Here is a 26,530-nt window from a genome sequence, read left to right as displayed (position 1 = left end):
GTATATCCTAAAAATAAAGTTGTGATTGTTAAATGCAAGTTGTATTTAATTTCTATTTTAAATAAATATTGACTTGCATACATTTAACAAATTTCCTTATCAGGTATTCCTTTCCTTAACTTACAATATTATTTATCCAAATAAATAACAAATTAGGGTTCAAAATAATTCAATACAACAGTAACAAGACTATTTAAATTTTAAAAACAGATATTTTTTTGCACTCCAGAAATATAGTTATAGATAGCGTTATTTCTTAATAAAATAAAATTTTAACTATAATTGTTGGTCTATTAATGACTTACTCTCTCAAAATATAGTAGAACCTCCTCCATTCAAATACTTCTATTAACCAAGTCGATTCTAAAGAGTTTTTTTCCCGTACACGTTTTTTTCTCATTATCACTACGATTTTCTGAAAGTAACAAAAAATGTCTTGTTGGTTGCTTGGATTTGTCAACATAAATCAGTAATTTTCATCTGTATTTTGATTGTTACTAAGGTATTTTGGTATGGCCATTAAGGTTTTCACTTTCGTTAAAACGAAGGTGTTATGTTGTCTGTGCAATAAAAATATAATATAATATTGTGCAAATGGAATTAGTAGAAATCCTTAGAGAGGAATATAAACAAAGTAAATAAACTTTGAAAATCAATTAAATCAGCAAGCGATTCAGATTTAGATGGTGTTTTGTACAAATGGATGATAATTAAAAAATTAAAAAAAAACATTTTGCTATTTAGAGCTATAGTGCAAGTGAATATGCATGTCATTAAATGGCTATAATAAAATTAAATACTATGCATGTAGCACTATTATTCAAAAATATTCACAATTTTCAGTGTTAATTGATGAAAATAAATTTAAAAACAAACAATTATTTCTTATTCATTGTAAGTAGGTCTGGTCCTAACTGATTTGGATAATTAAGGTCTAGATGTAAGATGTTTATCTTAAGTTTCGTGTCTTCATGTGAGTTTAAAGTACTTATAAAATATATTCTTAAGTACATATTTTTAAACTTGAACTACTTCAATTCTCAATACCTCATTTTATACACAGTATACCATTAGTATAAATAATCATAAAAATTTTAACAAATAATAACACTCAAAATACTGAAACAGATAATAATAACCAGAGTTCTCCCTAGGAATAAAAAAGGTCAGGGCGCTGCCTCTCAGAAAAGGGCATTATAAGTTTTGAAAGGGCACTCATTCAACACCGTAAAAATTTATCACAATGTGTAATAACTGAATCTGATTCTCAACTATTTTTAAATTGCCCTCTTATAATATTCTAAGTCCTCTTATACTATGCTAAGTTCTTATACTATTCTAAGTGCATTTCAAAAAACAATTCTCTCTCAATATCAGATTAAGAGAAAAATTTATAGCTTATAAAAATAATTAAAGGCATGCTAATAGACAATCTCTCAGTATTAACTTTTTTCAACAAAAAAAAAAATTATTAATGTATAAAGAACTTGAAAGATGTTTATATTAATTTAATCTGAAAATTATAAGAAAATCAACATTTTAAGTTGATATCCCTCCCCCTGAAAAAAGATACTTATAAAAATTTAACTAGTTGAGAATAATCATAACAAAGTAAATATTTGTAATAATAATCAAAATTAATTTTATCAACACAGATAATTTTACCAGCGTGCAATTATTATTTAAACAGAGATTTTTTTGTTGTTAAAAATGGAATACAAGTTGAGAATAATCCTAACAAAGTAAATGTTTGTAATAATAATCAAAATTAATTCTATCAACACATATAATTTTACCAGTGCACAATTATTATTTAAACAGTGGATTTTTTTGTTGTTAAAAATGGAATATGAATAAAAAGGCAGTGTTTTTAATTTTAAAGGATGGCGGCTTATTTTTACAAACAGGACAAAGAGGGCACATTTATAGGCATCAGAGAGCAGGCACAGGGGACCGCCCTTCTAAAATCACTTCGGGAGACCACTGGATTAACCACACCAATATAAATATAACAGGGGTCTGTCTAGGTTTTTTTTAAGAGGTACTTTTATTGTAAAAATTTAGACATAATTTGTGAAAATTAAACTAAAAAATCAACTCATAAATAAGGTAAAGTGAGAAAATATTTTCAAAAACTGTCACAATAAAAATTATTTAACGGGTAAATTTCTATATATTTTTCCATATATATTCAAAAACAACTTTGCTATTGCAAAGTTTAGGGCTGAAAATTTTATCCAAATTTAAAATCCATAAAATCCTATTGTGCATAGTTAAATTTAAATCTGAATTTAACAAAATAATGCATTTAACAGTACTAGCTCTAAGAGTTATTTTCATTATGAGAACATTTTAAAGTTATTTTGTGAAACTACCGTTCTTAAAGTAAAATTTGTGAAGGTATCGCTAAACGGTAGTAAATTTGCCCTGAACAGACCCCTGATTAATTTTCAGATTTGTCAATTTACTAGTTAACCTAACAACTAATAAAATGTAAATAAATGAAAATATATCAAATACTAAATGCAGATAAAAACCAATTTCAATACATTAAAACTAATATCAAAGAACTAAAACAAAAAAATTAATAAAATGCTTCTGCAGGTAACGAAAGCAGATTATGACGATTATAAGTTCTACTTTCATAAGCAAAGCTGGATCTTCGATGAACCTGAGGTTTTCTAGACATGCTTTCAAGCATTGAGAATCTTCTACTGATAGGTTTAGCACAGTTGCGATCTGAGGAAACTGAGAGAATGGGCGGCAATTCAGGATACGGAAGAGGGACTTCGTCAGATGGACGAGGATTAATTATACAAGGTTTAGCTCTATATAAAGTTCTAGGTGGTATTCTAGAGTACTGTTGATGGCACATGCTTCGAGAAGATAACCGTGATTTGATTTCACGTCTCCTTTCTCCACGATCTTGAACAGATCTAGATCTCAACACCTTACATCTTGGGGTATCAACATCTCTATGATACTGTTTAGGCTCCTGTTTATTAATATGAGAATCGCTTATATTTGATTGGCAAGGATTATAAGTAGGACGGGATCGCTTACGAGAAGATCCAAGAGCTACATCAACGTCAGCCATGACACTCGACAAACTCTCTGAGAGTAGTTTATTTTCTTCTCTCAGGCGTTTGTTAGCCTTTTCCAATTTTCTGATTTCATTTAAAGACCAGCTTATATCAGAACTGTGTGCCCAAGACCTATCTTGTTCTTGCGAATCACCTCCAACACTTCTGCGAAAAGTCTTCCCTCTGAGAAGTTTGCATACAAAACTGTTGGGATCTTTAAGGACTGATCTGCTGCGAAAAGACTCCTCATGTGGGGTATTATACTTTCCACAATATTGTCTTTTTTTTATAGCTTTAATCATTCGTACTCTTTCTGGTATGTCAGAATCGTTTTCTTCATTCTCGTAATCAATCGAAATTCCATTACTAAATGAGTCGTACTTGGAAGACCTGGTACTAGAGAACCTCAAATCAAAATTTGTATTTTCATATTGTGGAGGTGTTTGCCTTGTACTCTTAAAATAACTTTCTCTAGAAGATACATTTTTAAATTTTGGACTCTCCCCTTTAATCACATTATGAACTACAGCAATCATTTTTCGGACTTTACTCAGCTTAGAAGATTTGCTTTCATCTAGCTGTTGCTGTTTAAATGGAAATTTAGACGACTGTAACATATTTTTAGCTTTTATAATACCTCTTTTTTTACCCATTTCAATGGTTGGCTTTCGTTTCCAAGGTGACATAAAAGCATTATATTTAGATTCTCTGGCAGGCACTTCGGCTTTAACATTTTTACTGTGCTTTTCCTTGCCTTCTAACTGAGCTGAGTTTTTACCAGCAATTACTTTAACTGCTTCGGCTGATAAAGAAGGACTCTTTCTTTTAAGGGAATTAAATCGCGATAACTTTATTTCTGTAATTTTGGTAAAATTAAATGTCCGTGTACTTTTAGATGGAGAGCTACGATTGTGTTCTAGTTCAGTAGAATCTTCATCGTCGATTTCCATTTCGGAAGAGGATGATATTTCAGAACTACTCAGTGGATCAAGCGCATCACTAGAAACATCCAGGTTCATCGCATTGCTAGTGGATGTGGATTCAAAATTTTCAATATCAACAATTTCATTTTCGGAAGAATTCTGAGGAATTTCATTATTCACTAAACTTCCAATTGGTGTTTGTAAAGGTATGGGGGACATTTGCTCACGAAGAAAGTTTTTTAATAAAACTTTTCGTCTTAGATCATAAGGAGGTCGAGTTTTATTAACCCGACGAGGTCGATTGTTTTCTTCCATTTTTTTTAAAAAATTACGATATCACTAAACTATAATTATGTTATAAAAGTAAGATAAATAAAAGAAATCAATTATATAGCATTTTGAATAGCTAAATAAAATTTTATAATACGAAGCAACAGTAACTTAAAATGTCAACATCAACAACAGCTTGCCTTTACGCTTCACTTCCTTCCTCCTCCCCTCTGCCACAACTCGAATGCTCCAATCAAACCCTTGTATCATCGCGTAATCAACTGCGTGAAGCCAGTGAATTCGACAGCTTTTAAAAGTGTTTGTTCGTAAATTTCACAAATTGCTCTTAATATAAACTGAAACGGTTTGAAACAAATAAACAATTATATTATTCGAACAGGCAAACTTTTAAGTTATAATTTCACTAGCACAATTTAGGCTGCTTTTTCTTAATTTTTGTATTTTAATTTAAAAGATTTAACTGATGAAGGAAAAAAACCTTTCAAATGTGAAAACGATATTTTATAAAAATAATTTTAAAAAATTTTCTACTTAAGTTTGCAACTCAACTCCAAGTGCATCTTCTGCTGCAATGAAAATAACGAAACCTTAAATGTCAGAAGTTAAATCTTTTATGGCAGCTGTTTCTATTTTTCTAGTCGGTATTGGCATATTTTGATCAAAGTGCAGGATCATAATATTAAATATGATGAAAAACGTAGACACTTGATTATAAAATTCCCATTTTATTACTAATTATTTCTTATAATTGCTTAAAAATCAGTTCTACCGTAAGTATCATATACAACTTAGAAAGATCCATCTGTTCTGTATAATTTGGGATAAATATTTTTTTTAATTTTGCATTTTTCAAGTTGTTGTGTGCATCTAATAATAATGCAGAGTATTTTGTAGTAGTTTTTGTATTTCATGTCAAAAATATTAATTAATCAGATCATTTTTTAATGTTTATTCCCCACTGATATTTTCCCTTTTAAAAAAAATAAATAAATAAAACCTTACTCATTGTTGCTAATAAAAAGTCGCTAAATAAATCTTGGTTTTGTTAAATTGGTTGATTTTCTAAAAGAATTTACTTAATACTTAATTGTTCTAATACTATGGTTTATTAATTGCTCTATTCCGTGAGGAAGACTGTAAAAAATAAAACAGATCATATTTTTACATATAGTCAGTTTTTTCTATCACATTTTACCGTAATTAAACAAATCATTTCTTAAAACTTTATTTCTTAATAAACCATTATTTAGAAATCATTTTTTGAAAGAACATATTTTTATATTTAATTTGTGGCTCATTTATTAAAATGTTTTTACAATTTTCAATGAGGAATTATTCCCTGTTAATTATTATCTCTCTGCAGCACAAAAACTGTAAAAACCCAAATATTGTTTGTCATTTATTTATATATTAAATGATATTTGTAATTTTATATTATATTTACTAATTGTAAAATATGACAATGTCCAAGTGAAAATTGTTTTTGAATGAATCTTTTTATAAAATTTAAGTAAAAAAAAAAAGGTTTTATTCCATGAACTTATATACACAAGTTTTAAAAGTAAATATGCATTTGGCATATATATTTAATGAAATCTATTAATGTTGATTGACTCATTTTCAAATTCAGTTTAGAATTATAATTTTTTTTAAAACTGAATTTCCTCGCTTTTTGTTTGTTTTTTGTTTATATACTGATGTTAAAAGGTTTTTTTTTACCTAGGTCACCCCTAGAGTAATGATACTCCTATTACCTGTGGGCATAAAAGCTTCCCAGGTTTTTTTTTTAAAAAAAAGCAAAGGCTAGGTAATTCTTTTCTCTTTTTAGTTCATTTCGATTTGGTGTCAGACTTACTTTTTAAGCACTCTTTGATATATTTCCCCGTGCTATAACAATCATCAGGTTTTGGCAGCAATTGGGAAGTGTCTTGGAAACAACTGGAAAAAAAAAAATCACAAAATGAAGCAAATTCGTTGGTTAAAGCTAGTATTAAATCCTTGGCTAGTCACAATCTATTGATATTTCTTTTCAATTTATTGCTAGCAAAAAACTGCACGCTAACATTTGGTGGTTTCAATTGAGAAAACAGATATGGCATTGAAAATATCCTAATTGTGTAAATGAAATTGGAAAAAAAAGAAATACAAACCCAGAGAATATACTTAATCGTGGCTTCCAGGCAATTTATTAACTTTTTTTAAAATTCATTGCAAGTTAAGTAGCATTTTGACTACTTGGTTATAGTTGGCTCCAAAAAGTTATCAAGGTTTCCTCTGTACATTAAATTTAGGATTGTGTAGTTATTTAAGCTCTTTTTGCTATTAAAATCTGTAATCAATGAACACTATATATATATATATATATATATTTTGTTGTTCCAATCCTCTAAAAGTTCCTCTTGAAATGTCAAGGGAAAAAAAATATTTTTTTCATTTACTTTTTTCTAGATTTTTATAACACAAAGATATTTAAATATTGTGTAAGCACCTAAGGGGGAAGTTTAGTGATTTACTTATTTTTGCTGTCAAGGGAAGAGGAGAGAAAAGAGCAATGATTACATTAGACATTAAAATGTCTTTCTTTTTTCCAAGTAAAAAAAATATTGTGTTTAACAAAAAATTTAGAAAGAATTACACTTGGATAAAATTTCTTTAATGTCAAGGGTTTTAACAAAGAAGGCAAATACAAATTATTACAAATATAGGCAAATACAAATGATTACAAATACAAATGATGAAGGCAAATACAAATGATTAAAAATATTCTACTTCAAATTTTATAAAAGGAATTAAAATGTAAATTTTGTTTACGCAAAGATATATCTTTATTTGAATTCAATCCTAAAATTATATTACTATGGCTAAAGCTGAAGTGAGGAATAAAGGGATTGTGATTTCCTTAGTTTTGGTGACCAAAGGGAAACTGAATCAAAAATTGCCTAAAAATATGCTTACATAATACATTTATTCCTAAACATTGACACATATTTAAGAGTTAATAAAATTTATAAAGATTATGTTAAGATTGAAATTACATAATTCTCTGATAATGAAGTACAGTACAGAACCCATTATCCGGATATCAGAAAACCAAAAAACCGGAACAAAATTCAATAAATTTTCCAGGCCATTTTAAAAAAAAATTTTTTTTCCTCATAATGTTCTAGAATTTTTCTTTCTTTTTTGAAAGATGTTTACCTTACCATCATTTTAGAAATAATCATTAGTGTATTACTTCATCGTTTTTTCTTATTTTTAAGATTATTTCCAAATATTTCTTTTTTAGTTGGGTTTAACAATAAAAAAACGGCTTATTGTAGCGATTCAGAAAACCGGAAAGATCAGCTATCCGGAATAGCGATGGTCCCGATCGTTCCGGATAATTTGTTCCCTACTGTATTATGTTATGTAAAATCTTGCATCATTCTTTTTCTTTTCTATCGAGCATGCTTTCATGTTTCATAAATTACTATTCATTCGATTAATTTAATAGAGTTTCAACTTAAAAAGTTATATAAAGCGCTAAAACGTTTTAAAAGAATCAGTAAGACACTGTTAAGCTTATTTAGTCAGAAATCAATCCTAAGGTTGCAAAATATAATCAACAAGTTATATAATTATTTTTCTTACATGATTTTTACTCTTTTTAGGGGGAAAATGCCTGGTCTTATTATGTTCAGACGCCGCTGGCGCATTGGCAGTGATGATTTTGTTTTTACTGCTATTGGGGAATTCATTGTAACATTATTATGGTAAATTATTCATTTTTTATATAATCTTTCTATGTAAATGCTATTTAAATGATAATTATTGCTTGAGTACATCTAAAAATGTAATTTTCATTCTATTTCATTATTTTTTACATATTTTGAATTGATTGTTTTAAGTAATTTTATATTTATTTACAAAGCATTTACCTGTTTTAATGTTTAAAATTTTAGGTTTGTAGCTATCCTTGTTACATTTATAACTCACAGAACCCACTTAAAATGCAAGGGAGAACGGCTATTGCACACTTATCTGTTGTTTTCGTTGGTGATATTGCTATTTATTTTATTCTTAGACTTGCTAATTGGGTGGATTAGCTCTAGAGGGACCATCACTCAGGTAAGCTCCAAATTATTATTTTGTATTGCAAATCATTAATTAATCACTAACTAATTATCTAAATTTTCCCAAAACTGTCAACCGTCAAACAAATGCGTACGGCTTAAAAGCTGAAGCAGTTCGAAACAATCTCCTCTTAGAATTTTCAACTTAAGGGTTGAAGTGATTTGAGCATGCTCCAATTTTCAGAAATAATATAAATATATGGAGAGAAAGTTTTAAATAAAATCAAATTGCTAAAGAAGCAAATAGCAATTAAAATTAATTTTAAAAAACTGTCTATTTTCAAGTGCTATACATTGTAATTCTAGCTGGCCAAGCCTTACAAATAAAATGAGAGATTGAATAAATAGATCTGTAAAATAATAATAAAATCAAATATTAATTCTTCTTAATAAAACTAAATATATATTGCTAATTTCAAGAATTGAGGAAGTCGAGTCATGCTTTCTCTCGGTGGTGATCCAAATTTTTAAATTGTCATTGACCAGCTGACTCCTGACTGAGCTAAAAATTATTTATCAGTTATATAGCTAGTTAAACTGTTAACTAAACTAATTAACTGATCTATTTATTCCATACTTTCTGTCATTTTGTTTACACTGCTCAATCTGCCAGATTCTCAATGTAGTTTCTATTTTTTCTTCAGTAGGTAATGTTATTTTCTCATTGTTTTTTATTCAAAATTGTTTTTGATTAAAAGTGCTTATTTATTTGCTCTTTTGTGCAAGGCTGCAAGTGGCAACTAAAAGGGCTACTAAAATGACTCTTTTGTAGAATAGGCTACTAAAACAACTTTTTATTTTTTGTCAAAATACAGGCAAAAACAACTATTTTTATCAATTGCGATTTCATCATGTAATTACATAGTAAATATTGTTTTAATTTTACCGTATTTTAATTATTATAATATTGTTTTACACTATTATGAAAATATAAAATCCCATTCCTAACAACCAAATTTAACACAAAATTCTAAAAGCCAAAGCCTCACATTTCAAGTTTAGCATCATAAATATCTTCTTTTATACTAATATGAAGCGGTGAATATTGATAAACTAAACAAAATTAAAATGATTTTTTCAATTTTTTAAATAATTTCTTTGGCATAATGTTACCCCTTTGAATGTTTGTTAGAATAGTCCTAGTTGCTGTTCTTTCAATTTTAGTTTTCTTGCAATATAGTCAAATTTTTTCAATGGAATTATTGTGTATAACCGAACTTTGTAGGAGCGCGCATTTTTTGACTAGATCAACTTGAACACCATAATCGCAAATAATAAGTTCTAAAAATCAACATAAGCATTAATAAGAAAAAAAACTGGTTATAATTTTTAAACTTACAAGAATTTTTTATTTTCCAGACTGATGTTTTTCTTTTTGTTTTTAAGGATTTTACATAATATTAATTTAAGTTATTTTTATGAACTTTTTATGATTAACTTTTTCATAACTAGGTGGCAGTTCTTGACAGCAATTTTAATATAAGTATGAATACCCAAAAAGAAAAATAATTTTGTGGCATTGTACGAAATGTATATTAACTGGAATTGAAAACCAAACCAGCCCATTGGACAACAAGAGGACAAACATCAATTGATATAATTTTTGCAATCCATGATTGAAATATTGTAGCATTTATAAAAGTATATCTTAAAAAAAAAATTTTTTTAACCATTGGATAACCAGCAATGCAATAATGCAATCACAATTTTCTCTTGTTTTATTATTATTTATTTTCTCCTCTTGTAATAAAATTTTTTCTTTAATAATAGTATACATTATCCGGTTTATTTGACAATGTTTGGATGTGGGCTAAATTTTGATTTGTATACTTTTTGGTACTTTTCGGTTAGCCGGAAGCATGCAAAACGTCATCAAAAAATATATACCTCCATCAACTTTTTTTTTCTTTCATTTTATTTATTTTTTAAAGATGTAAAAATTAAATAAAATGAAACAAAAATTTCAAAAGAAATATTTTTGTTCCTGGTTAAACGAAAATTACCCTTTTCTTATAGCATGTTTATGCATTTGCAATTTTCTATGTTTTTGCTTGCGTCAATTTTTGGCAGCAAGCATCAACATGTCATTTCGGTATTGGTGATATTTTTCAAAATCACACAAAATGTGTAAAGTATACTAGGATTTTACCAATTTTTTAAATTCATACTATTTTCTGCTTATTAACATCTGAATTTTAATTTTATTCTAAGTTTCTACAATCATTATTTAATATTGTTTCTTTTATAATTTTTCAGACGAGGCCTAGACGTCATCTTAGTAAAATTTTATATCTAAGATTGCTAGTTATGATACCAGAAATTGTATGGAACGCTCTTGGTACTAAATGGGCATTTGCTTCTCAAGATCATTTATGTGAACCACATGAAGTCGTAATTTCAGTTCAGGTGATTATAAAGTTATTTTGTGCATTTATTTATATTACAGAGTCTATATCTAAATTTACAACAAGGAGCTACAAAATTATATCCAGATAAAGAATTGGGAAAGAGAATTATAGTGGAACTAGTCGCCTGTGGTGACCAGCTTGGTCACCATTCAAAATTATCTTGCACAACATATAGACTTTAATGGCAAGTTTTGTTGACAACTTTTTGTCAAGTAACAATTTTAATCATGGTTTTAACCGCAGTCTCAAAAAACCCTTTTTAACATAGTTTTTGACAATTTTCAAAAACCTAAAATTTTATTGTAAAGATAATTATTAGCTATTATAAATATGAAGTACATTTATAAGTAAGCATACATATAAAATTACAAGTGATCGATCAATTATGCTTTTGAATTACTTTAGCATTAAACTCTTTTTGTTTTGACAATTGCTGCCAAAAATCCAAACTTTGGTATAGAAAATATTAAATTATAAATATACGTGTGTAAAATTGCAATTTATCCGATCCATTAATTTTTTTATTGTAGAAAATAAAGATACAAAAACAATTATCTTATAAAAATAATACTTAGTCATCTTATTCATTATATGTAAAATCATTTTTCTATTATTCCCATTATAACTCTTCTTTTCCCAGAAGCATGCGATTACCTGCAAGTAGTTTTAAATCTGTTGCTTTTTTTTTTTAGTACAATGACTTTTTAAAAATATTTTTGGAAAGTGAAGTTTATGTAAGCAAAAAAATCATTTGATTTTACACAATTCTTGAATAAATGAGCTTATGCGTTAAAAATAATAAAAATCAAAATGTATTGAAATAGTAATAATTTATTAAAGGTCCTGCTCATAAACTTAAGGAATTCAAACTAATAAATAAACAAATTGACATTTATTGTTCTTTTAATAAGGAATTTTTTTTTTTTTTTTGCAAATCAGCACATTTTTTAACAATAAAAAATCTTGTAGAAACTTGTTTAATTCAAAATTTTTCTATTGCTCCCTGAATTTCCCTCAAAATCCCGTTCCCATGATTAGTCATATTCTGCTCCCTTGCAAGTAATAACAAATATTAAAAATAATAATTAAAAAATTATAAGGTAAGATCAGACGATTATTCACATATATTTTAGTTTTAATTAATTTACCTAAATTGTAGCATAAAAGAATTGAAATCAATATTTAGATTGATAATAATTTACAACTCTATTGTGAAAAATTAAAACGTTAAAAATTCTTGGTATTTTTTTTAAAAATTAAATAAAGGTACATGGACTTTTTAGATACAGATTCTTTCAATTGATGCTTAAGTACCGAAACATACTTAAAAAATAATGGTAATTTATTCCCTATTTAAGCAAACGACATGCGACTGAATATGAAATGTCATACCTTTTAGCACTACAGCATTTTTTGTTTTAATTTCATAACACTTCTCTTTCAATTTATCTGTGAGAGGAGCCTTGAATGAATAACAAATGAGTGCCTCTATTTTATATGCTATTTTTTGTTTTAGTTGAATTTGATATGAATTTGATATGAATTACAAATTAGAGCAAATGGTTTGTAAATGCAATCCTACAGGGTTAACTTCAAGTTGTAATTGCTAATTTAAAATCAGTTTGTACTAACGATAACTTATAACAGTAAGTACTGCAATCAAAACACAATATATTTATTCTAAATAAAACCTTTCAATATTTTGTTCACCTATTAATTTGAATTCCTTGCAGTTAAATTTAAAAATTAAAACATTTTTTTAAAAATTTACAAATGATATAAAGCATTTTTGCAACAGTCGGTTATGAACCAGGGGGAGCTTATGGTGGTCTACTAAATTTTGTGACCAAGAGTATAATGGAGGTAAAGGTTAATATTGCAAACCAGCTGCTTTTATTTTTTAGTTGATATATCTATCTGAAACTAGGTGAGCCTCAAACTAATGCTGGTGTTGGAACGCCAGTAATTAACAATGAGGGTTCAGTACTTTAATAGTACTATGCCATTGCAATTCATTCAAATAGTGTAAATACTTAAATGTTTAAAAAAAAAATTATTTTATTGTAGCTATAAGTAATCATTTTTAGTATGCAGTTATTTTACATATAATTATTTCCATTTACAGATTATTGCTATTTGTAGTTGGATTTTATTTGGAGTCTTGCTTCTTGCTGTTTTGTTAGTTTTTGATCCCATTAATTCTTATCGCAATAATGGAAGCAGGCATCGAGTTGCTGATGTTGAACATGGCCAGCCTCAAGCTCTTTATATTAACCTAAATTCTGATAACGTGGAAAGGGCGAAGAAAGTTTGGGAGTGGAGGTAAGTTTATCTAGGCAATGTATTATAATTCACCCTTACTAGTTATATTGGTTCTTAACATTTTCAAGGGCAGTTAAAAACCTATTACCACAGTACTTACAGAGATTGGCAAAATAATGGAAACACTTCTATTCTAACTTATTTTTTCATATTTCGCAAGAAATTAGAGAATAACTTCTGAAGTGTTTAGATCATACAATTTCTCAAATACATCAATAAAATTTAAAGCTTTTAGTGGTTTGTGGGGCTAAGCAATTCTGAACCAAGAAGAGTGTTCATGAACACCCGATTCCAAAAAATATAACAATAAGTTTGTAGCTTGCGAAATTTTTTTTCGTTAAATCATGCAATAACTGAACAAAATTGCGTAAGCTTAGCTAAAATATTTATGGAAATATGGATATTTTTATAAAAAATTAATTTTTCTGTCTTGTGTTTTCGTACTATAACAGCAGAAATATTCATTAAAAATGACAAAATTTTTAGAGTAGTTTTTTGTTAATAAAAACAAATAATTTTAAAATTTGAAGAAAAATCGTTCAAAATTGCACAAGATATAAATATTCAAAGTATTTTTTTCATATTGTCCATGAGCAGAAAACAATAAAAAAAAAATTTCATAATTTTGTTCTAAATCGTGTTTGGTAACCTACGTAAAAAGTTCGATTTTAATAACTTGAAAATATAAAAAGTTTTAAGTAGCTTTCGTAATTTTTTTTAAGAAAGCTCTGATTGATAAGTGGTTTTTCATAAGCTTCATTTAGTATCATATATTAAAATTTAATGGCAAATGATAATACCCTGCAATGATGGTCCAGACAGCAAAATGTGTTAGTATAAAAAAAGAAAGCATGTGAAATAAAACATACTTCAATAGGGAATCGTTATATATAGTGTCAATGTCATGTTTAATAATGAATCTTAGGTAATAGTATAGAATATAATATGCGGAAAACCCCTTTCCATTCACAACTTTCTTTCTCAATTTACAAAAACTACTTGGGAAATTTTTAGAAGCATTTTAAATTTTCAAGATATTTAAATCGGAATTTATTTATTTTTTATATGTTACTAAATGTGATTCAGAACAAAATTTTGAAAAACGTTTTTTAAATGTATTCCCACAGCATGAAAGGATTACTTTTAATGCTCATATATTGTGCAGTTTTTTAAGAATTTTTTTCACATTTCAAAATAATATATTTGTTATTAGTTAAAAATAACTCTAAAAATTTTGTTTAATTTTATTAAATAGTCCTTCAGTTTAAGAAAGTGTTAAGTAAAAAATCCCTCAAACCTCTAAAAGCTTTGAACTTCATTGATGTGTGAGAAATTGCAAAACTTGCACACTTTTAAAGTTACAAAATTATTCTCTTAAGTATTTCTTGAGAAATATAAAAAAAATGTGTTAGTATAGAAGTGTTTTCATAATTTAGTTCAGCCCTTTTATGTTAGTACTTTTACCACAGCACCTATTGCCTATTATCACAATGCTAGTTATACCTATTACCACAATTAATTAAGTATCATTGATATCAGTAATAGTTAGACGATTTGTTAGCTGTCCTTGAAATTGATATGCAGCGTTTTATATCTGTCTATCTATCTACCTATATATATATTCAAAAATACTTAAAAATCTTTGAAAGTAAAGTTTCATAACAATTGAAATCTAAATGTATTTTTTAAAAAATAATTACTTTAACTCATATAATAAATAACATTTATTACGTTTAACAAGTAAATAACATTTTTTATATTTTAATACTAATACATTCCAAAAAAAACTTTCTGAGATGGTTTGAATGTTATCCTTTGATATTCCTGTCAGTTTTCCTAAAAAGTTAAGTCTCAATTAATGTTTTATGTTTGGATCGGCAGTAAGTCTTATAAATTATCGTAGCTGCAACTTGTTATTTATGTTTCTATCAATCAAATCAATTTATTATATGAACTTTTTCTAGGCTACGTATGCTTTGTTGCTGTTTCACTAGCCAAGATGAGCAGAGTAAAAGTGCTTTTTCCACAATTTCCAAATTGTTAACTTACCATTTTGAAGTGAGTATTACCTTTTTGGCTTAAGTTTCTGTTAACGCAAGACTAAATCGCATTATCAAATTTTATCATTTTTTCCAGGATGTGGACCTTGTTCCTTCAGATATTGCTGTTGGTCTAATCCTTCTTCAACAGAAGCAGGCAGCTGAAAATGCTAACAGAGTTTCTACCTCACAACATTCTGAGAATTACTCCATTCAGTCACCCGATTCATTAACTAGCACTGGTAGGTATTTAGCATATGTTAAATGGACACTATAAATGTTCTAATTAGTTAAAGAATCAGGCAAAAACTTGTCTTAATTTATTTGATCAATTTTAGCATGAAATTATCTACAGATAAACAAGTTTCATAAATGGGTGTAAGCTTTTCATGCGTCATAGTTTATTACTTACAGTTATTATTTACTTTTTGGCACACAGTTTGCAAATGTTTCAATTACAATTATGAATACAAAAGTATGATTACTTTCTTTGAGCCGTAGCAGCTATTGCTGGTCAATACGAATTTCACTTGACCACAGTGCGGACGTAAAATATCCTCAGTTGTAGATAGATCACGGGTTATAGTCCGCTGCCCGTCAGGCTAACCGTGGGCTGTTTTTGTGGTTTTCCACTCCATGTAACGGAAATGCGGATTAGTTCCATCAAAAAGTCCTCCACTAAGACAAATTTCTCCCCATACTTGATTTCCTTGTCTTCTGGATTGGGTTCAAAATTACAAGGCTACAGAGTTGAACATTGGTAGTTTTAAGCTCAAAATTGTGTCGGTTGTTCAACGACTGTTATAAAATAACTTCTTGGCAGGAATAAAATAACTCTTGGTAAAGACATACTATTCTTGATAATTAAAAAGCCAAAATTACTAGAGATTTTGAAGGTCTTAGAAAATTTTCTAATTAGTGCTTATGTTTTTAAATGCCATCTTAAAAAATCATTAATTTGAAGATTTTAGATTGAGAAGATTTGAGTGTTAATATAATATTCATAGACACTAGTATAATTATACCAAGTGTAAGGAGCACCAAAAAAAAAGAAGAAAGACATGAATATAAGACGTACTAAGCAAAAAAACTGCAAAAGAAAGAAAATAAAAATTAAAGAAAAATGCAGAATAAAACACAAAATGCAATATATAAAGTGAATAGTGAATTTAAATGTTCTTCCCCTTTATGACATCTTGCAAAAATTATTTGAAACATTTTAGTAGTAATATTATACTGGATAATTCAAACTTTATAATTAATAAAAGGTCATGTTTCAATTATAGCATTTTAATTTTGATGATTTTTAGAAAAATTGACATTTATTGAAAAAAATTCTTTATTAAATATTAGAAGATTTTTAGCTACAGATTTGCCCGAATTGAATTTGCATTTGATAAAAATATGAATTTAATTAACAAAATTTTTTTAACAAAGTCATTAATAATTATAAGATACAAGAAATTCAATGATTTTATATGGAATTTAATTAGATTTGTTGGATATCCATTGTTCTTTATCAAATAAATAAAAGTTCTAGTGTGTTAAGTATTATCTGGTGCCAAATATGGAGAGATATCAGGTAAAGAATATAACTCTAACTGGTATTTTTTACATAATATGTATATTTAGTCGAACCTCTATTTAACAAAGTCTCTAAATCCTGATAAAAAGTTCGTTATCTGGAAAATTTGTTAAATAGAAAATCGCCATTTGATATACTACACAGCACAAAACAGGTTTTAAATTGATAAACACTAGGATTTTTGCATTTTATCATATGAAGGTTTGGTGATTTCTTCATCTTTGTCTCCCTCACAATTTATTGTTGTAGTATTTTTATTTTTCACACTGTCCTAAATATCCGATTCAGTTAATGTTTCCATGATTGCAGCTTCAGAATCAATAAAAAGAAAATCATTAGTCAGTACTTCATCATTAATTTTGTGGTTCTCTCTTAGCTGTACCCGCATTTTTTTAACCATTCAATAAAGGTTCTAAAAGAATGTCATTCTCGTCCTCCGCCCTTTCCGAATTCTCCGCGCTGACTAAGAATACAGCTTTAGCAAAACTGTTACGAATAGTACTATCTGTAACATCATAGTTCCAAGCTTTAGAAATTTCTGTTATGCTTTCTCGTAAATTGATTTTTGGCATAGATTCCTGCATGAAATGCAAATAAAAAGGGAAAAGGATTTTACCGCTTTGTCTTAAAGTGGCTGCGAAAATCAATTCAAGGTAATTTCTTCCATGAAATCTGTTCACAAGTTTGAAATGTTACGAAATATTTTGGAAAATAGGGAGAGTGGATCTTAAAGAAAAATTCATTAAATAGAAAATTCACTTCGCTATTTGGAAGTTATTTCACAAAGAAATTTCCAAAATGTTCTTGGTTCCTCGAAAAAAATCGCAAAATAGAGAAATTCGCTAAATGGAGGTTTGTTAAATAGAAGTCCGACTGTATTATTGTACTAAATATTCTTTAGTTTTTTAAATGTTATTCAACCTATAAAAAAGATTGATGTATGAAATTAATTTAATTATTGTTTATCAGTTATTTTTTTATTTAATTACACATGTTTCAATATCTGTTTACTTAAAAGATTTATTATCCAGAAAAATCTATTTTCCGAACTTTTAGAAGTCTTGACCATTCCAGATACAGGACTTTCCACTGTATATTAATCTAAACTTCAAATTTTCATTACATAGGATTTTTGATTGTTTGACAGGTGCTGTTCAAGGTAGCATTATTTCTAGTCCTGGTGTCTTAACTCCTCCTGCCAACCAGTTTTGGATGACACTTGAGCTTGCCTGTCATTTTATGAAATTTGCTGAAGGAAGCTACGGCTGGCCTATGTTTCTTTACACCAACTGTTTCGCAGGAATGTGCCAAATATGGAGAGACATCAGGTAACTGTAACTCGTCTTTAATGTTTATTTATTCTGCATATGCAACTGTAACTGGTCTTTTGCATAATATATTTATTCTGCAGGATATCTCAAAAAAGGTTAAGGCAAACTCTTAGAGGAAGTAAGGTTTGAGAATTGCATAGGATCTGTGCCGGCTCCTAGCTACACTGCATGTTTTTATATTTATGTCGGTATATGTTATGTAAAATATTTATCTATGCAACAATCTAAGTGTACACTCGGCAAAAAAACGATATCACCATGAATGACTTTTGTTCTAATGATCGGATTTTCACAAACTAAGTGTCAAACTTAACGGTTCCCCGGGATGACCTCAAATATGCTAATTAATTAGTGCTAACTATTAATTAAGTTATGAAATCAGACACAAAAACGTACTTTCTCTGAATAAACATGTATTTTTTTTTTACATATTTGAAATCCTGACCCTTAAAATAGGGCAAAATTTCAAAAAACTTTTTTTTTATTTTATATTTTGGTACAAATATAATTCCAATAATCTAACCTGTTTTTTTAGTAACTACTAGACTGTTTTTTATAATTAAAAAATAGCAAAATGTATTTTTTGCTTGTACTTAGAAGACTAGGAAAAAATATATAAACGGGACACGGGTGTCCAATCTGCATCAAAGGGTTTTAAAGTGCTATTTTTTGCATTCATTAAGAGAATGCATTTTTAAAAAAAAAAACTTTAGTTATAGGTATTTAAAAGGACATATAAAAAATGTATTTATCTTGCATTTTTCTAATTATAATCAAATACGGATAATTTATAATCCCAACAAATCTATATTTTTAAATCGATATTAATAGATAATATTTCCAGACTTTTAACATTCATTTATGTCTAAGAAATGATACGAAAATTTATTATCATATTTAAATACTATGTTTTTGAAAAATGTTGATTGCTTAAATGGTTATGATATGTTCATAATAATCAGTGCCGTAGTTTTAATGCGTGTTCAAGGGGGTTATTGATTATCTTCTTCTAATGTATATATATATATATATTCTCTAATATATATATATATGTATATATTCTCTAATATATATTCTATATATTATATATATATTCTCTAAACGTTTAAATTACAAAAAATGAGGAATGAAAACTTTTTTATATCTACTTCCTACTTACCGTGGAATAGTTGATTAATTAAGTAATATATATTTAGAGTTGCTTTTGTCCCCAAAACTACACCTATCACTAAATTTTTAATTTTTTTGTGCTTTCACTGTGTTATATTTATTAACATTGAAATTTCAAAAAATTATTAATAGTATTTATTTTAATATAAAAGATTTTTGTTATCAATACTCAAATGCTGTGTTCTATCATAATTTAATTCAATTGAATCAACTTTTTTATGTCTTTTTTATAGGTGCTGTGCCTGCTGTTGCAAACCTCCGAGCTATATTGTTGATGATAACTGTTGCCAGTGCCATACCGCTGCTTTAAAATATGTCACAGGCCTCACCGATGAAGATTTGATTTTTGTCTCTTTCCACAATAGAGTCTATGAGATACCCTTCTATGTAGCTATTGATCACCAAACCTGTTCTGTCGTTGTTGCCATTAGAGGAACTCTGACTCTATCAGATTTATTGACAGATCTTACGGCTGAGTGTGATCGACTTTTTACCGACAATTGCCCTCAAGGTATTTTCTGTCATCGAGGCATGCTGAGGGCTGCTATGTTTGTTAAGAATAAATTGGAAGAGAGCCATGCCCTGAGCGATGCATTTGCACTCCATCAAAGTTATTCACTCACAATAACAGGCCATAGTTTAGGTGCAGGGACTGCTGCTCTTCTTTCAATGCTCCTTCGTCCTATTTATCCAAACCTCCGTTGTTTCTGCTTCAGTCCGCCAGGTGGCCTTCTGAGTTTCGAAGCTGTTAAATACTCAGAAGATTTTGTTATGTCAGTGACCTTGGGGGATGATATAGTGCCAAGATTGAGTGTGCCAAATGTAGAAGATATGAAAAGAAAGATACTTAGTTGTATTTTAGATTGCGAACAGCCAAAAGTGAGTGATGGTTGCTTTTAAATTTATGCATGTATTTTATTAATTTAAATTTAAAGTTTAAGGTTTTATGTAATCAGTGCTACAATTTTTTACCAGAACGTCTGAGTCTCTTAAACTGAAATTTAATAAAAATATTTTTTGTTCCTACAAATAAAATCCCTACAAAATAATGTATGCATTGTCTAATAAAAATGCATTAAAAATTCATTGTGTAATTATGATAAGTTATTTCTTTATATACTAATGTATTGTGTAGTTTTTGTATTAATTATAAATGTAATGTTAGATTGGGTTGTTAATTAAGATGTTGTTAATTAATTTGGGATGGATGTTAAAAAAGGAAAAACTGTTGTTATTGTCTAATAATAGGTTATAGCTCTTGAATATACTCTGAAGTTAAGAAACTTGAAACTAACAATTAGGATTTTAACATTAACTCAGAAAAGTATTATTTATAAAAGTAATTATTTTAAATTTAAACTAAAAGTTTCTATATTATTTGTTTTTGTATTTTGTTCCCATGCTCCATCTTTTAAAGAAATAAAAACGCACAACAAATAACCTTCGTCATTTTTAAAAGATGTTGATGCCTATCAAACATTTTAAATAATTTTAATTTTGAAAAGATTTTATTTTGTTAATGCTAAGCTGTTAAAAAAACTTTTACTTTTATTTAAATATTTATTTGGAAATGCAAACAACATAAAGTAATGATAATTCTATGTAAAATCGATGTATGAAGTGGATAAAATATCGTTTCATTTTTCTAACATTTAGCACAATTTACATGGATGGTTTATTAAAACTTAAATGGAAGAATGTAAAAAAAAGTACTAAATTTTAAATGATTGTCAACAAGGAGGATCGACCCCCCTTTTAGTGAGTAACTAAGGGTGCCAAACTATCTCAATTGCCTTAAATACCAGTATTGTACCCAAACCCTAAATTGTGATTAACTGGAAAACCTTATAGCTGAAATGAAGATGCGCAAACACCAGACAGGAATGTCTTGCAGTTCCCAGGCCTTAATGCAATGTTGCCCTAAATGCTCAAATCTTTGAGCAGAATAAACCTCACAATTACAAAGTATATGTCATGAGGTTTCTTCTTCAAGATGACAACCTTGACAAAGAGGATTAGATTCAGTACCCATTATATATAGGTGTCTCCTGGGGGTGCAGTGTCCAATTAGAAGACCATTGATCTTCCTCAAACTGTTTCTGTTTAGCTTAAGGAGCTTTTTTTGACGTACACTAGGACAGTACTGATCCAGCTCTTAAGCTTGTCTCTGACCATCTGAGTTGTGCCATTGCTCATAGGCAATTTTGCCATAGAGCTTGAATATAGATGCCCTGAAAATGACAACCTCGACAAAGAGAATTAGATTCAGTACCCATTATATATAGGTTTCTCCTGAAGGTGCAGTGTCCAATTAGAAGACCAATGAACTTCCTCAAACTGTTCCTGTTTAGCTTAAGGAGCTCTTTTTGACATACACTAGGACAGTAATGATCCAGCTCTTTAGCATGTCTCTGACCATCTGAGTTGCGCCATTGCTCGTGGGCAATTTTGCCATAGAGCTTGAATATAGATGCCCTGACGATGACAACCTCGACAAAGAGGATGAGATTCAGTACCCATTATATATAGGTGTCTCCTGAGGGTGCAGTGTCCAATTAGAAGACAAATGATTTTCCTCAAACTGTTCCTGTTTAGCTTAAGGAGCTCTTTTTGACATACGCTGGGACAGTCACGATTCAGCTCTTTTGCTTGTCTCTGACCGTCTGTGTTGCGCCATTGCTCATGGGCAATTTTGCCATTGAGCTTGAATATAGATGCCCTGAATGATGTGGGAGAAATTCCCAAGGAACTTGTGAAAATTACAATTTTATTGTTTTAAAAGTCCCTCTTCATATTGATTGAAAAAGGATCTCCTTCCTCTTCAACTGTAAAAGAGGTATAAATGGATGAGGGATAAAGAATAAAAAACATCAAGAAAATAAAATTAATTTTTTTTTCGAAAAACCCCAGAAAGCAAGGCAGGACTCATAAGAGGGTACTATTTTATTTTGCCACCTTGCCCATCGTGCCAAAAGGGCTTGCACTGGTTATGTAGCATTGATTTGAAATATTATACCCTCTATTTTTATCTTATGCGTTTGTTTTAAAAGTATATTTTGTGAATACTTACTTTCTATTTTCAGTATAAAATATTTTTACAAAAATTGTTTCATTGTCTGGGAAAGAAACAGTCTCACTCAGATACAACTACTGCTCCTTTATCTAGGCCTTTATTGGAGAATTTTGGTCATACAAATTCTAGTGGAAATTATACTACAAATAGTTCACAGGTATTTTTTTTACTTTTTAACTTTAATATTTTGAAAATGAAAAAAAAACAATTTGGTACAATAATATTTACATGTGTTAAATTGACATAATTATTAACTAAGACAGTGTTAAAATTTAATAAATCGTTATTGAGAAATTAAAAACTGAAAACACTGACACCTATTTCATTTTGTAAGCAAATTAAGGGGAGTTTAAAGGCAACTATTAAAAGCACTTTCGATTTCCCTGCAGCAATCAAACAGGTTTTGATGTTTTTAATCTCTTTTTCCTCAGTGATTTTTCAACAAAATCTGATTGAATTTTCTCTCCACACTTAAATTTTAGTATGCAAGCCCTAATTTTACGTCTTTTTTTTTAATAAAGATTTCAAAAATATATATTAAAGGCAGTCTTCATAGGAAATTCTCTATATTTCAGAATAAAAATAAAAATTTCAAGAGCTTGCTATAGTATGTTATTGAAAGAATGGAATTTTCAAAAACTGTAATGTTAAAATATGAATTGTTTTATAATAATTTCAGGAGTTCTTGAAAAATATTTTCAAGAACTTGAAATACTATGTTATTGAAAGAATCAAATTTTCAAAAACTGTAATGTTAAAATAAGAATTGTTTTGTAATAATTTCAGGAGGGTTCATCTGAAGGCAGTATGAGTAGTGGTCAAAATACAACACACTCACGCCCATCAGCCCCTGTTCCACTGTATATTCCTGGTCGCATACTGCACTTAACACCTACAGACTCCAGGTAGCTCTTATTTTGTACTTAATATATATTGTACTCCACTGTATGCCAATACAGTGGAGTTTTTATAACTCAAACAGTATTAAATCCTGAAAATATATCAAACGATTGAAAATTCATTTTATAGAAAACTGAGTTACATCACCTTAATTATAATAATAATCATCACTTTTATTTATTTATTTTTTACTTGGACAGGTAAAATTTTATTTGAAGCAAACAGCTTTAACCATTTTTCCTAAGCTAAGTATCATTTTTAAAATATTTCCCAGTTACAAAAATGTTAATAAAGACTAATTTGGCACACTTAACAATCAATATTTTCAAAATCTTTGTAAAAAAATTCAAATGTAATGAATGGAAAAAAGATTTAATTTTTCTTTTATAAATTGCTTCTAACAATAAAAAAATTGTAATTTACAATTGAAATCATTTTCTTTATATTTTTCAATATACTTAACATACTGTCCAGGAAACTTTGAATAAAACACTAAACATTTAAGTGTTACTGTTTTAAAAACACTAAGCATATCAGTGTTACGTTATTTGACTGTTTGGAGCCCTAGTGCCTTTTTATTTCATGTAACTCTTTTTATTTTTACTGTTATTATTGAAAAAAAGTGGCATAAAGTTTTTTTCCTTTCTTGGTACATAAATGTACAGTGCGCAAAAAAACTCACCCTGAGTAACTTTTGATCTAATAATCGGATCTTCACGTTCTAGGACTCAATCTTATAAGCTTGAGGGGGTGACCTCCAATATGCTAAGTGCAGAGGATATTTTAAGTTGCGGAATCAGACACAAAAGCATATTTTCTCTGAATAAACATACCCTTTTTTTACGGTTTTAAATTTCTGAACCCTAAAATATGGTCCCAGTAGTTTGGTCAGGATAGCGCTCAAGTTTGGACCCTTTAATGTTACATTTTATTCTTTACGTATTTTACTATAACTCTAGAACTTTTTAAGCGAATTGAAAAAATTTTACTCGCAATTATAAAATTTGTTTATCTACAGATAATTCCATACAAAAAAAAATTTTAGTAAATATTTATTATTTTTTTTATTATATTTAAGAATGTTCAAAATTTTTTTTTAATTGTGAGGTATTACAAGTTTTTGCATCATTTTAAAGAATATAATTTCACATGGCAAAATATAAAATTTGCTCAAAATCGATCGAATCGTTCGTGAGAAATCAAATTTTAAATATCTGGCTTTTTTGATATTCAATTTCTTAGGAACTAATTAACTGATTTTGCTCAAAATTTATATTTTGCCATGTAAAATTGTGTTCTTTAAAATGATGCAAAAAATTTTATGCGTTAGAATTCAAAATTTTTTTGAACTTTCTTAAATAAAACAATAAAAATGATAAATATTTAATTAAAAAAATTTTTTTTTCTGGAATTATCTTTGGATAAATAAATGATAGAATTGAGTGCAAAGATTTTTCAATTGGTTTAAGTTTTCGTGATATGGCCGAATATGCAAAAAATAAAATTAACATTAGGGGGTCCAAACTTTGGATTGCACCCCTGAGCAAACCATGGGGGCCATATTTCCCAGATTATGGCTGCCCTTTATATTTTGGGGATCAAAAATCCGAATCCGTGGAAAAAGAGGTACGTTTATTCAGAGAAAGCATTTGCTTGTGTCTGATTTCATAACTTAAAATATCGCCTGCACCAATTAAATTAGCATTATTTGAGGTCACCATTAAAATCGAGTTTTAGAACGTAGAGATCCGATCATTAGATCAAAAGGTATTCAGAGTGTCCATTTTTTTTAGTACTACACAAAAATTTACTTACTATATTTGTCATGTAATTGAAATAAAACCCTGTTATTTATTAAATAAAATCCGCTACTTCATTTGTTAATATATATTATTATTTTGTGAGTAACGGGTAGACCAAACAATTTCCTTTTCTACTATTGATAGACTTGTTAATAAACGCCTGGCACAGAAATTCGTGACAAAATACCTTAAATATTATTATTTTGTTTAAGAAGGATTCTGCCTCATAATGCTTTGTTTGTATAAGATGTTATCTCACATTACTTCGTCCATGTTAGATTGCATTCCATGATACTTTGTCAGTGTGACATTCTATTACATAACACATTATCTATATGAGATTCCAGAATACTTTGTCCATGTGGATTCTGTTGCATGATGCATTGTCAGTAGGACATTTTATCCCATGATCAGTGTAACATTCTGTTACATTACGTTTTATCTATATGAATTTCTGTTGCATGATACTTTGATGTGGATTCTATTACATGAGAATTTGTTCTCATGTGGATTCTGTTACATACTTTGTCCATATGAGATTCTGTTACATTATACCTTGCCAGTAGAGCATTCTATCCCATGATACTTTGTCAATGTAATATTCCATTATACAATACTTAGTCATTTGGAGATTCTGTTGTATAATACTTTATCAGTGCAAGATTCTATTGTATAAAAAATATATTCCATGATTCTGTGTAAGATTCTATCCCATCAATGCCCTACAAAATTTTGTATGATATTCAATCTCACCATTCTTTGTTAGCCTAAGATTTTTACCAAAAATATTTTCATAGGAACTTGTATTATTATTTTCTTTATCTTTTATATAAATTTTTTGTACTAGCAAATTGTTTGCGCATTGAGTTATAATTCAATTCTGCGAACAATTACCCTCTGAATTGGATGACTTTGAAATTACCATTGTAAAGTTCTGTTATATATTGTAAGTTCGTATGATTTTTATAACATTACTCTTTTTTCCTTTCAGCTACACTGGAAGATGGGTGACCGCTGACTACTTTAACCAAATTATTATAAGTCCTAGAATGGTTACTGACCACATGCCTTACACTGTGCACTCTGGTCTAAAGCAGTTAATAGGGAGTTCTGGAAACTTTCCATAACACATACTTTCCTCTAGTAGTGAAAGTGATACAAAATGTTTTTATAATCAATAAAATGGAAATACGTACGATTTGCCATTTCAAAGTTTTCTCCAAAGAGCCTAATTCACAAGTTATAAGAAATGGTCTCAATTAATTCTAGTAAAAAAGGAGATTTATGGCAAGTATTTGTTGGTGAAAAATATTCAGAGAATATTTTTATGTTTTTATTTATATTGTACAAAAATGTATCTTTACAATATGACTTACAGTAGATAGTCTATTTATCTAATACATATAGATACTATTGATGTCCTACTTTTTTAGTTTTGGTGCTGTCTTTATTGTTTTATTTTATAAAGCACATTATTTTTAGTGTGAATTT

The 26,530-nt window shown here is 28.5% G+C and overlaps 2 protein-coding genes across 2 annotated transcripts; one reads left to right on the top strand and one right to left on the bottom strand.

Moving 5' to 3' along the window:
* Positions 1-252: 252 nt before the first annotated feature.
* On the bottom strand, positions 253-4,512 carry LOC139426453 (uncharacterized). Its single transcript, XM_071185364.2, has one exon. The coding sequence runs from the start codon at positions 4,319-4,321 to the stop codon at positions 2,585-2,587; it is 1,737 nt and encodes a 578-aa protein (XP_071041465.2). The 5' UTR covers positions 4,322-4,512; the 3' UTR covers positions 253-2,584.
* A 353-nt stretch (positions 4,513-4,865) lies between these two features.
* On the top strand, positions 4,866-26,326 carry LOC107438071 (diacylglycerol lipase-beta). The gene is made up of 12 exons (XM_016050242.4): positions 4,866-5,067; positions 7,948-8,049; positions 8,239-8,404; positions 10,666-10,815; positions 12,943-13,139; positions 15,104-15,197; positions 15,276-15,420; positions 17,911-18,091; positions 19,498-20,143; positions 22,348-22,494; positions 23,124-23,242; positions 26,031-26,326. The coding sequence occupies exons 2-12, from the start codon at positions 7,955-7,957 to the stop codon at positions 26,164-26,166; spliced, it is 2,076 nt and encodes a 691-aa protein (XP_015905728.1). The 5' UTR covers positions 4,866-5,067; positions 7,948-7,954; the 3' UTR covers positions 26,167-26,326.
* The last annotated feature ends 204 nt before the right edge of the window (positions 26,327-26,530 follow it).

The sequence above is a fragment of the Parasteatoda tepidariorum genome, chromosome 5 (assembly GCF_982258835.1).
Source record: "Parasteatoda tepidariorum strain Cologne lab strain chromosome 5, Ptep-v5.0, whole genome shotgun sequence".
NCBI classification, from domain to species: domain Eukaryota; kingdom Metazoa; phylum Arthropoda; class Arachnida; order Araneae; family Theridiidae; genus Parasteatoda; species Parasteatoda tepidariorum.
This window is presented reverse-complemented; position numbering and strand designations above follow the sequence as displayed.